At 40.0% G+C, this 12,802-nt stretch overlaps 1 protein-coding gene across 1 annotated transcript; it reads right to left on the bottom strand.

The window, feature by feature from the left end:
* Positions 1 to 324: 324 nt before the first annotated feature.
* Positions 325 to 10,349, bottom strand: LOC105878373 (large ribosomal subunit protein eL29-like). The gene is made up of 2 exons (XM_012777764.3): positions 10,282 to 10,349; positions 325 to 856 (listed from the first exon to the last, which is right to left on the bottom strand). Exons 1-2 carry the CDS (start codon positions 10,347 to 10,349, stop codon positions 325 to 327), a joined length of 600 nt encoding a protein of 199 aa, XP_012633218.1.
* Positions 10,350 to 12,802: the final 2,453 nt, after the last annotated feature.

Below are 12,802 nucleotides of genomic sequence, written 5' to 3'. Positions count from 1 at the left end.
TGCAGTGTCTTGCAGGCAACAGACACTCAACAACTGTTGGTTGAATTTAATTGCATTTTTATGTTATTGCTGTCTCAGCCTCTGTCAGGGAGATTCATACATACTTGTAAACCATAGTCCTCACATTTTAAAATATTCCTCTTTTCCTAAGAGTTTCTTTTTTGGTCCTACTTCTGTTTTTTGCTTGATTTCCAACTTCTCCTTACCTACATTTCTTAGGTTAGAGTCTTTTTTTCCCTGCCTCAGGTTTATTTGTACAAATAGTACAGGAGGACCCCAGCCCCATGCAAACAGCAGCCCAGGGGTCACACTGTCCTTCTGTCCTCATGTTGGCAGACACAGACCTCTACTCTTGAGCCTTTGTGGGGCCTGGGCACCTTTGGGAGGCTGAGCTGGAGCTGGAATGGAAGCTGGGGCTACAGCTGAAGCTGCGGATTGGGCCTTGGTTTGATCCTTGGCTTTTGGCCGGCAGAGCCTGAGACCCTTGGCAATGCGTGCACGAGCACATTTCCCAAGCTTGGGGTGGGCAATGTAGGCAAGTTGACTGAGCTTGCGGCTCATGCCCTTTGGGATCTTAGCCTTAACCTCCTTGGGCTTTACAAGGGCCTTGATAGCTTCAGCACGTGTACTCATGGCCTTGGCATTGTTGGCCTGCATCATCTTCAGGCCCTTTTTGTTGTGCTTCTTGGGGAAGTGCATGTTCCTCAGGAACTTGGGGTCCACCCACTTAAGAGATTCATATCTTTGTGATCGGGGTTTCTTGATGCCATTTCTGTGCCACTTTTGGGACTGGTTGTGTGTGATGTGGTTTTTGGACTTGGTTATGTCTACACTGTAACCTGCGGCTGCCGCAGAGCTTGGGACCAGAAGAGCTAGGTTAGAGTCTTAACTGCAGCTCATCAACAAATTTTTGGGAATACCGCCATCACTGATTCTGCAAAGGGTCTAAAAATCACTAGCTTTTTCTATATCCTGAGTGGTGCTTATAAAAATATTTTTCTTTAATTTATGCATGCAACAACCTAAAAATGAAGTCACAGAACCCAGTTTTTAATTCTTCATTGGACTTTAAACTCATCTGAATAGAAGTTATGCTTGGCTTAACTTGTTTTGCATATAGAAAAGTGCTGTGTGCTGCTTCTATTCGTTATAAATACCAATAGCAAGTACAGCAATGTGTTTTTACTATGCAAACACTACTCTGTATTGATGGTTTGGATGAACATCTGTATGTGGCTTTGAGATTTTTATATGAAAAGGACTTTTTAGGTCCAATGAAAAATATTTTTACATTTGTGGTGTTAATAATAAAAAATAATGACAAAAATTATAATTTCCATAGTTATTCTGAGTTTTCAACTCAGCTATTGTGTTTTTCATCTTAAGTTCAACTTGGGTCTTTTTTTTTTAAAAAAAATACCTTTTCTCTCAACATGCTCACGCCTTCCTCTACTTTCTTGAACATATGGAAGATAGTTATAATTGCTGTTTTAATGTCTTTGTCTACTAATTTTATCACTTGTGGCATATCTGGATCTGTTTCTATTGATTCACATATTTATTTTTCTCCTTAGGGTTATATTTTCCTGATTCTTTGCATGCCTGGTAATTTTTTATTGGATTCTAAATATTGAATTTCACATTGTCAGATGCTGAGTTTTTGCTTGATTTTTGTTTTTGTATTCTTTTAAGTATTTTTGAGTTATGTTTTGGGACACAATTTAAGTTATTTGGAAATAGTTTGATTCTTCTGAGGCTTGTATTTAAACTTAGGAAGAAGCAGAGCAACTTTTTGTCCAGGGCTAATGGCCTCCTAATGAGGCAACACCTTTCTAAACCCTCAACCCAATGCCCAATATATCACAGTGTTTTCCCATTTAGGCTGTCCATAATGCAAACTATTTCCATTCCAGTGTGATTGCCAGTAATTGCTCCATTCAGGTTTCTCTATCTGTGGTCTTAGGTAGTTTACTCACACATGCGTGCTCACAATTACTCAGCTGAAGACTGAAGGGGAGGCCTATAACACACCTTACAAGTTCAAGCTGGTAACAGGCACAGCTAACAACAGCTGTTGAGAGATTTGCCTGTTACCTGTGAATTCAGGCCTCAGTTTCTTGAATTCTTACCTTCGTCTCTTCAACTCAGGAAAACTGCCAGGCTTTGTTGAGGTTTCCCTTGCCTGTGCTGTAGGCTGGAACCTTTCCAGGAAGAAAACTGGAGGCAATTGGGGGTTTACCTCATGTGTTTCTCTTCTTTGAGAGATCATCATCCTGTGTTGCATGTTGTCTGACATCTGAAAACTCTTGTTTATATATTAATATTTCATCCTGTTTCCAGTTGTTTAAGGTACAGGGTAAATCAGGTCCCTGTTAGTCCATCATGGCTGCAAGTGAAAGTCACAGTTTTGATTTTTAAATGAGGGCTAGGGAGGTATGTTGAACCAATTTTGTGTCAGAAAACTAAGCCATAGCATGACTATGGCCCAGTTATTTATCCTCTTCTTAGCTTTACTTTCCTCATTTATAAAATGAAGAGATTGGTTTACATGATTATAAAGTTCTTCTCTGCCTCTTAAATTCTGATTCTATAATTAAGCATAGGTGTGTCTTTATAGAGAAAATTGATATATAGTCCCCAAAGTGATCGATTAAAGATTCAGCATTATGGAACTCCCATTTTGCCATAGTAGAGCAAATTTAGGGGAGAAGATTTGGGTTTTTTTTTGTTTTTTTGGAGATAGGGTCTTGCTCTGTTGCCTAGGCTGGGACATAGTGGCCCAATCATAGCTTACTGTAGCATCAAATGCCAGCGCTCAAGGGATCCTCCCATCTCAACCTCCCAAGAAGCTGGGACTACAGGTGCATGCCACTGTACCTGGCTAGTTTTAAAACATTTTTTTTGTAGAGACAGAGTCTCATTATGTTGTCCAGGCTGGTCTCAAACACCTGGCCTCAATAAACCTCCTGCCTCAGCCTCCCAAGTGCTGAGATTACAGGCATTGTCGCGCCCGCCTCGCCAGCAAGGAAGACGCGGCAACAGGAGTTCTTCTGACCGTGCTTTAATGGGGTTCCCTTTAGACTTGCATGATGCGGAAGACGCTGAGGCGTTCTCAGCGGCTGCTTATAAAGGCAGTAAGTACACTGGGCATTGTCTGATTGGATAAGGCGCTTGGAAGGGAGGAGACAAACTCTGCACATGCGCTGAGCAATTGTTTGTCAGACTAACAACAGGGTTTGACCAAGAAGCGGGCGCCATCTTGGAATGGCGTTGCCACCGCGCCCCACAAGGCATGAGCCACTGCACCTGGCCAAAATTTGTGTTTTAATAGGTAAAGAAGGAGTCTTTAGTTACAAACATGGGAAAAACAATACAAATCTCATAGTACACACAAGAAAAATGACCAAACGATTTTAAGATTAGGAAATATATAGGAATATATTTAGTTTCATTATTGTTTACAGGGGCTAGGCATAGTATATTAGATATAGTAGGTGTTCAATACATAACTGTTGAATATCTCAATGGTACATAAATCTATCTTTCTAAAAGGGTAAAATAATTGAAAAAGATTCCATTACTGCAAAGTTAAAAATCCATCAATATTAGGATTGGTTAGTTATACATTCATATAGTGGAATACAGCAGTCAAAAATACCGAAGCAGAGTGTTGTATACTAATATGGAATGCTTTCAAAGATATATTGTTAAATGAAAATATGATCATAATATATTTCAAATTTTTATTTATACGGTAATTTTGCAATAAAAAGATTTTAAAAGGAATTGAAAAAGCAATATGTATAATAGTATAAGTACTATAAATATGTTTTAAGACAATATATAAGGACTTGCTTGTATAGACAGAGAATAAATCCAGAAGAATATACAAATTGGTGACACTGGTGCCTTGGAGGACTGGGGGACAGTGTAGAAGGGAGATTCACTTTTCCCTTTATACCCTTTTATATGCACTTTGAATTTTTTTTATTACGTGTATGTTATCTTGTTTTCAAAACTGCTACTACTGGCCAGGTGTGGTGGCTCACACCTATAAATCCTAGCACTTCAGTTAGGCTGGCCGAGGCCGGAGGGTCACTTGAGGCCAGGAGTTCAAGACCAGCCTGGTCAATATAGCAAGACCATGTCTCTACAAAAATTAAAAAATTAGCTGGGCATGGTAGCACATGCCTGTAGTTACAGCTACTCAGGAGGCTGAGGCAGAAGTATCACCTAGAGCCTAGGAGTTTGAGGCTGCAGTGAGCTGTGATTGCACCACTGCACTCCAGTCTGGGAGACAGAGCCAGACCCTGTCCCTTAAAAAAAAATGCTACTACTAGATATATGTACACACATACATATATTTTCAACGAAATAATTGAAGGTTTCTGAAAAGGTTAGATTTCCACAAATCAATTTGAGAAACTTTTCTCATCTTTAGATGTTCTGTTTAAAAGAGCCAGACCACACCCACTCTTTTTACTATTACCGCAGGAGATTACAGGGCACCTCCGTGGCTATGATTAATTTCCTATTCCTTATGAAAAGAACTGTCATGCTGGATACCTAAGTGACTACTGGCATCTGGAACATGAGTGCTGTGAGAGGAAGAACAATGTAGTTGTTTCTAATTCTATGTGCATTTTATGGTACTTAATTAACCTTTATAATCTAACCCACTGTCTTTCTGGCTTCCAGAGGAGCTACCAAGAAACACAGGGTGCAGGAGCTGGACAGTGAGTCTGTGTGATTCACAAGATGATAACTATTGGCCAGTTTGCTACTTTCAAGTTTTATAGGTGGTGTGGAAATGTGTTTCAAAGAGTGAACTAACACCCACCTGGTGGGGACACTACCTATTTTAGGGAGAGAGTTACTCCTCTGGCAAGCTGTCTTACAAGAATGACTTCTAGACATAACCTGTGTTCCTACAGATGTCTGACGTACCTCGTGTAAAACCCAGCCAAGTATTCCCTGGAAGATATGGAGAGATATTTGGAAACATATGTGCCAGGCCAAAATTATAAAATCCATGGCTCATTATGCAAGTCTGAAAAAGTGCTAGAATTTGCTATTATATATGCCCAAGGCATTTTCTTCTGACTTTTTTATCTGCCTTAAGATTTCTGGGGCTGTTGCTGGTTTTGAATTCCTTAAATGCCAATGTAGCAAGCAGATAGTCAGTTCTGGAAAAATGCCTCCAAGATCCAGCCAGCCAATGAAAGAATATGAAAAGATTCTTCAAGAGTTTATTTTGTCTTATGAGAAGTTTATTGTGTTAAAACCTCTATAATACATGAATAATAGGAAGGAAAACATTGCTGTTGAGGGAGGAAATGTTATTTAAAATAGCAGTGTTTTTGGTAGATTATGCATTAGCAAGAAGAGCCTGCTTCTCCCCCTAGTGTGAGCCCAAGATTAAGAATTCAACAAAAGGGGGCCACTACTAGGGTTGCCAGATTTAGCAAATAAAAATGTTTTGTTTTTTAAACAGTTTGTTTATTTACCTGGGTGTAGAACACCCACATAAATTTGAATTTTAGAAAACAACAAATACTTTTTTAGCATAAGTATGTCCCTCGCAATATTTGGGACATAGTAAAAAATGATTTCACTGTTTATCTGAAAGACAACTTTAATGGGCACCTGTATTTTATCTGGCAATCCTAGCAGCTACATAGTAGTAGATGCATTATATGTTGTTTTTCCTTGCCTCTTGGTTCCTTCACGGAGTGATACTGACACCCTCCACACAAATAGGATCCAATTTGGGGTGAGAACACAGCTGAATTCTTGCTATTCTGCAGAGCCAGAGTGGAGGAACAGGCTACAGAGTGAACTAAGGAACAACTATGAGACAAACCCCCTTTTGCCCAAATAAAACAGATGGAGTTGCCCTTATAATATATGGGATGGACGTTTAGCCTTTTATTTTTATTTATTATTTTTTGTTTGTTTGTTTTTTGTCTTTTTGAAGTTTAGCCTTTTAATTTGAATATTAAAGGAAAAGGTGACCCCAGAAGGCTGGAAGACTTGAAGAAATTCGATGCTGTGGAAATTCTTGGAGTAAGTGAAGGTGGAGGCTCCATAAGCTAGGTTGATATGAGATGGGGTGCGCCTGCTAAGTTGGGTCAGGCTGAGGGACCTCCTGGCCTTACGCTACACTAGATTCCAGAGCTGGGGAACATGGGTGTTAGAAGACAAGATGGCGACTGGGCTGTAGAGGCAGACTCTTTTCCATGAATTGCAGAGGATCTTGGAGACCACATCAAGGATTTTAGGCTTAATTCAGGAAGCCATGTGTCCCCTCTGAGGGGTTCTGAGCAGGAAATGGCATTATCAGAGCTGTGCTTTAGGAATATTAATCTGGAAGTTCTTTCTAGAGGAAGTACCAAGGGGAAATGGAATGGAAACAGGGTGACTAGTTGATAGGGGACTACAGCTCATGTGGCATCTGTGTGTGAATTAGAAAAGGCATCTCCTGTGGGATGCTTAGCTTGGCAAAAGACTATGCCAGGGAATATGGTTTGGTGGCTAAACCAGGGCTGAATTTTAGCTCCCCTTGGCCAGTATAGTAGCTGGTTAATTAATGCTAGTGGCTTAATACAATAAAGATTTAATTTTATTCTTATGTTTTTTAGAGACAGGATCTTGCTATATTGCCCAGGCTGGAGTGTAGTGGCTATTCGCAGGGGTGATCATGGCACGCCAAAGCCCCAAACTCCTGGGCTTAAGCAATGCTCCTGCCTCAGCCTCCTGAGTATCTGGGACTACAGGCATGCGCCACTACACCTAGCTAAGATTTTTTTCTTGCTCACGTCATAGTCTAGTGCCTATGGGGTTGTCTTCCTACTGGATACTGAGAGATCCAGGCTACCTCTATCTTATAGCGGGAACATCTGGACTATGTAGCGTCCAAGATCACCAAAGCAAAGGAAGAAAGAGCTGGAGGTTCTCCCATGGGCACTTAAGACCAGGCTTGGAAGTGACTCATCACTTCTGCCCACATCTCATTGGCCAGAGCATGGCCCCAACCTAGCTACCTATATATCCTATATACTATAACTACCTATATATCCCTAGCTGGGATATATAAAGGAGCATGATAACTTGTACTGCATCGTGGCTAGAAAGCACTGGAAGATGATTCTAGCAGTTAGAGAAGATTATAAGGATATTAGGGAAAATTTGGTGTGTAGCAAGTTCTCGTTTCATTCAACATCATTTTGTTATAAGGTGGATGAGAAAAAATCAATTTCCAGCAGGAGCCACTGTCTGTGTGGGAGTTTGTATGTTCTCCCCACATCTGCATGGGTTTTCTCTGGGTACTCCAGTTTCCTCCCACATCCCAAAGATGTGCACCTTAGGGTAACTGGCACGTCTGCATTGTTCTAGTCTGAATGTGGGTGTGTGTATGAGTGTGTCCTGTGATGGAATGATGTCCTGTCCAGGGTTGGTTCCCACCTTGAGCCCTGAGCTGCCAGGATAGACTACTGTCACCTGTGACTCTGAACTGGCATAATTGGATAAATCATTATCTTAACTTGTTTTCATTAATCTTTTTAAAAAAGTATGTATAGCCCACATTTATTTCAATGTTTAATATTAGAAGTGTTTTGAGTCTTAGAAGTTTGGTGTGTTTTTTTTTTTTTGTGATCAGAAATATGCCATAGGAACTTAACTCTTTTTTTTTTTTTTTTTGGTGAGAGAGAGAGTCTTATTTTGTGGCTGGGGCTAGAGTGAATGTCATGGCATCAGCCTAGCTCACGGCAACCTCAAACTCCTGGGATCAAGCGATCTTCCTACTTCAGACTCCCAGGTAGCTGGGACTACAGGTGCTTGCCACTATGCCCAGCTAATTTTCTGTTTCTATTTTTTGTTGCCCGACTAAATTTTTCTATTTTTATTAGAGACAGGGCCTCACTCTTACAGAGGCTGGTTTCAAACTCCTGAGCTCAAGCAATCCTCCTGCCTTGGCCTCCCAGAGTGCTAGGATTACAAGTGTGAGCCACAGCGCCTGAGCAGGAACTTAACTCTTGTTATATCAATTAGCCTATGGTAAAATTGCTTTCCTTATACGTCGTTTAGTTTAACATCACGGTTTCCAAAAACCTATTGATGATGTTAAGTGAGGATTTTTTGTTCTTTATTCAATTTCCATTTTGACCATAATGAGAGTAATATCCTTTCTCTTATACAAAGCACTGTAGAGATTTAATGAGCATCCTTGTGTAGCAATTTGGTTTTTTTAGAACTGTTTACATGGAAAATTATGAGTCATAATTACAGAAGGGACCTTCAGAGATTATAGTGTAGTTTATGCTACACTGTCAGAGCATGACTGACTCAAGTCTAAAACCATAAAAAACAAAAAACAAAAAAAACACTCAAGTTAGCTTCTACCTGTAAAAATTTGTCTTTCTTTATCTGCATGTGACATTACAGTTCTAGATTCACTGTGATTAATGCAAAATTTATCCCCGGCCTTTTGGTGCGCATTCTAGGTAAATGGGGCTTAGGACAGTGAAGAAAGGATAAACACTCCTCTACCAAAGAAATCAAAACTATCTGAGTTCAAACCTGTTTACCAGAGCTTCAGTTAGCCTCTGTTACTAAGTTAAGTTCATGGAGGACAAAGATATTCTTTGAATATTTAAAATAGTATTATATGGGCTCAGACAATCAAAATGGACCATTGACCAATCAGAATTTTGCCATATTGGTGAACATCAACCTGACATACAGCCAAGGACACTTTAAGTACAAGGCCATGAGGAATTATAACCATAACACAGAATTTAAATAAATATTTCAGACTCATTCCTATGGTGTTCATAGGTCTTAGACTTTCCAGGAAAATCCAGGTTTTAGATATTAGATTTAGTTGTTGGATCACTCCCCATTTGGTGAGAAAAACATGGTAATCACAGGCATATCAACATGGGAGGAACCAGCAAGTACATTCATTGTAAGTTGTGGAGGAAAACTAATGAAGCACATTTTTGTCTTAGAGGCACTTAGAATATTAAAAGTGAAAGGACTGCATAGATTATATTAGGCCCTTATTTTAAAGATGAAGAATATTCCTATAAAAGGAAAGATGAAGTTAATTGGATTTCTTCTATTATTCAGGAACATGGACATAGTGTATATAAGATTTCCTATGATATTTTTGAAATAACTATTAAAACTTCCTGGGAAACTATTTGCAGGATCTAATAACATGCAAAGAGAAAACTTTTTTATTTAGTCAAACACCTTTTCTTATAATAAAATCCACTTTCTTCATTCATTCATTCACTAATCCATTAATTCAATAGCTGTTTATTGAACATCTCCTCTAGGCCAAGCACCAGATACTGAAGATACAATGGTGAATCCATCTGATTCCATTATTCTTTAAGATACTTTGCTTTTTTGTAAATGAAATGTTGAATCTGTCAGAGTAAACAGAATATTGAGTTTAGGGTCAGAAGACATGAATTTTAAATGTAATTATACTCAACTATAAACTATATCAATGGTATCAAATAACCATTTGCTTAAGCCCCAAATCTCATTCATCTTTAGTCACTTTTTCATCTCATCAGTTATCAAGTTCTTCACAATTTCTGAAATTCGCCTCCTGCCATCCATTTCATTATTGTGGATATTTCTTATTGAAATGTTACATTCAGAGCTATGCCACATATGGTTGTGCAGGTCATCTTCCTCCACATGTGGCAGAGATATTAGTGCCCATCAGATATACATATATTCCTCTATATTTCCCTGTTAATTCCCCTAGTATCCCCTATAAACTGAGAGCTGTATGACTTCCATTGCTATTATTTATATTTTAGACATCCATAAACTCTTTGTTTTAACACATGATAGCATTGACTTTTACAAAACTTATCTGGAGATTAGCTTTTAATATGGCTGCCTTTCCTTTGTGAAGACAGAATAAGCCACGACAGTTGCATTCACATAACTCATGATTTCTCCTGAGCTCACTTTTTGACCACACCAATGTTGGGGGTGAGGGAGTATGTGAGTCAGTTGGTGAGAAGCTACATGGTCCATGTGGAGATGACTCCAATATAGCCCACTTGACTTCATAAACAAAACCAAGACTATCAGAAACAACACATTGGGGAATTTGCAAAGGCCAAAAAGAAAACTGACACTGAATTGCGTTGCTAAGTACTGAGAGTATAAGGAGATGGTGGTAAGATCTATGTGTGAATATTTGAGAGATTGGGATAATTACAGTAAACAGAAAGCAAGGGACAGGAGTACCTGCAGGGTACTAAAGATGTCAGCTCCTGTGTCTGCCCATTTCCTCCCTCTATTATAGGGTCCGCCATGCCCATGCTCATAGCTCCTGCTGAAGCGGTCAGTTTGGACTAGAAGTAACATCTGACTCAAGGCTAGAGACCTATGTTGTGGGTTAGTAGAAAGAGATTTGTAGGCTCAACAAGATTTCCTTCTCTGGAGAATGTGAACCAAGAAACTATGAGAATTTGCCAGTTATGATAGTGTCTTATGCCATGAGGAAGACAAAATTATAAGGGACCCAAAATTATGAGGAAGCAGAAACCAAAAGTTAGAATAAAGAATGAGGCTGGGCAGGGTGGCTCATGCCTATAATCCTAGCACTCTGGGAGGCTGAGGCAGGCAGATCATTTGAGCTCAGGAGTTTGAGACCAGCCTCAGCAAGAGTGAGACCCCGTCTCTACTAAAAAAATATAAAGAAATCGGCTGGATAACTAAAAATATATAGAAAAATAAGCCGGGCATGGTGGCACATGCCTGTAGTCCCAGCGACTCCGGAGGCTGAGGCAGGAGGATTGCTTGAGCCCAGGAATTTGAGGTTGGTGTGAGCTAGGCTGATGCCATGGCACTCTAGCCTGGGCAACAGAGTGAGACTCTGTGTCAAAACAAACTAACAAAACAAAACAAACAAACAAAAAGAATAAAGAATGAAAGTTGGTATCAAGAGAAGAACAGGAAAGCAGAAATGACATGGGAAACGTGGAAATGTGAGAGAGGAAGACATGGAGGGGGAGGTTTCCAGTTATCTCAGTATCTGACGGTGTTTCAGCTCCAGGGTAAGTTTCAATTCTTGTGTTTTTTAACAAGCCCCCACTTTCTTTGAGGTAAATTGAGTGATTTTTGGGTCCTTGCACTTTAAAGAGCTCAAGTAAGTTGCAAGGTCTCCGTCATTTGACATGTGAGTGCAGGAGCCTAAAAGTAGAGCTGCATTTTTTTTTTTGAGGGAGAGTCTTGCTTTGTTGCCTGGACTAGAGTGAGTGCTGTGGCATCAGCCTAACTCATAGCAGCCTCAAACTCCTGGGCTCAAGCAATCCTCCTGCCTCAGCCTCCTGAGTAGTTAGGAATACAGGCGTGACCCACCATGCCTGGCTAATTTTTTGTTTCTATTTTTAGTTGACTGGCTAATTTTTTCTATTTTTAGTAGAGACAGAGTCTTGCTCTTGCTGAAGCTGGTCTTGAACTCCTGACCTCAAGTGATCCTGCCACCTTGGCCTCCCAGAGTGCTAGTATTATAGGTGTGAGCCACCACACCCGGCCAAAGAGCTGTATTTTAAACTAAATGATCAGCTTTGAAATAAAGTTAGCCCCACTTGACCTCTATGTGGGTTTACAAGTCTACTTGTAAATCACACCAGCGCAATTTATAGGGAGTTGTTTTTAGAACCTTTACTTCTCATTTTAAATACCAGCAGTTATGTTACAGCATGTGTAGCAGAACCAAATGACAGTCAGCCTCTGGTTCTGGAAGTCAATCACTTCTTTCTTTTGCTTCCTTAGACTGTTTTCATTTTATCTTGACTTTGGATTTAGATCAGATAATAACAGTAGTGTCCACAAAGGCTTGCTGTAACTTAGGGTTTTTGTAGTTATAAATGGCTAACATTTATTGTATACTTGTTCTGTGTCAGGCCCTGTTCTTAAGAACATTCCGGCTGGGTGCGGTGGCTCACGCCTGTAATCCTAGCACTCTGGGAGGCCGAGGCGGGCGGATTGCTCAAGGTCAGGAGTTCGAAACCAGCCTGAAGAGCGAGACCCGTCTCTACTATAAATAGAAAGAAATTAATTGGCTAACTAATATATATAGAAAAAATTATCCGGGCATGGTGGCGCATGCCTGTAGTCCCAGCTACTCGGGAGGCTGAGGCAGTAGGATCGCTGAGCCCCGGAGATTGAGGTTGCTGTGAGCTAGGCTGATGCCATGGTACTCACTCTAGCCTGGGCAACAGAGTGAGACTCTGTCTCAAAAAAAAAAAAAAAAGAAAAAAAAGAATATTCCATGTAATAATATATTTTATAGTCACAACAATGCTATGATGTAGATAATATTATTATTCCCATTTTACAGATATAAAAAGGTGAGACAGGGAAAGGTTCAAAAAATTTCTCAATGTCTCACAGCTAACAAGTGGCAGAGCCAGGATTCAAATATAGTTAGCATCTACATTCTGAACTAGGGCTTTGTATGGTCTTGTTCCCATGGAAACCGTAGAAGATCCTGACTAACCAAAGATTATGAGTTTCTTGATCCCATTGGTAATTGATTCAATAAATATGCTATGGGTGACCAAGACAGATAGGCAAGGTCTCTGCCCTTAAGAGGGCCTTCCGGTCTTTCAGATTCTTGTAAGTTTGGTTAGAGTTCATCTTTACCCTCAGAATATAATTTTCCCTTGGGTGAAATCGTGAGTTAGAGTTTTTTCCCCAGAAAAGCTGAACATTGGAACTTTGGTGACTTCAGTGTGGTTTATTCTTGCTGGAGCAAGTA

Source organism: Microcebus murinus, chromosome 6, assembly GCF_040939455.1.
Source record: "Microcebus murinus isolate Inina chromosome 6, M.murinus_Inina_mat1.0, whole genome shotgun sequence".
Lineage (NCBI taxonomy): Eukaryota > Metazoa > Chordata > Mammalia > Primates > Cheirogaleidae > Microcebus > Microcebus murinus.
This window is presented reverse-complemented; position numbering and strand designations above follow the sequence as displayed.

Excerpts from the sequence above, each read along its gene's own strand:
- LOC105878373 (XM_012777764.3), bottom strand. The coding sequence starts at position 10,349 with ATGGCGGACCCTATAATAGAGGGAGGAAATGGGCAGACACAGGAGCTG. Across the intron at positions 857-10,281 it reads ACATCTTTAGTACCCTGCAG|CTCTGCGGCAGCCGCAGGTT; the intron begins GTACTCCTGTCC and ends TCTGGTCCCAAG.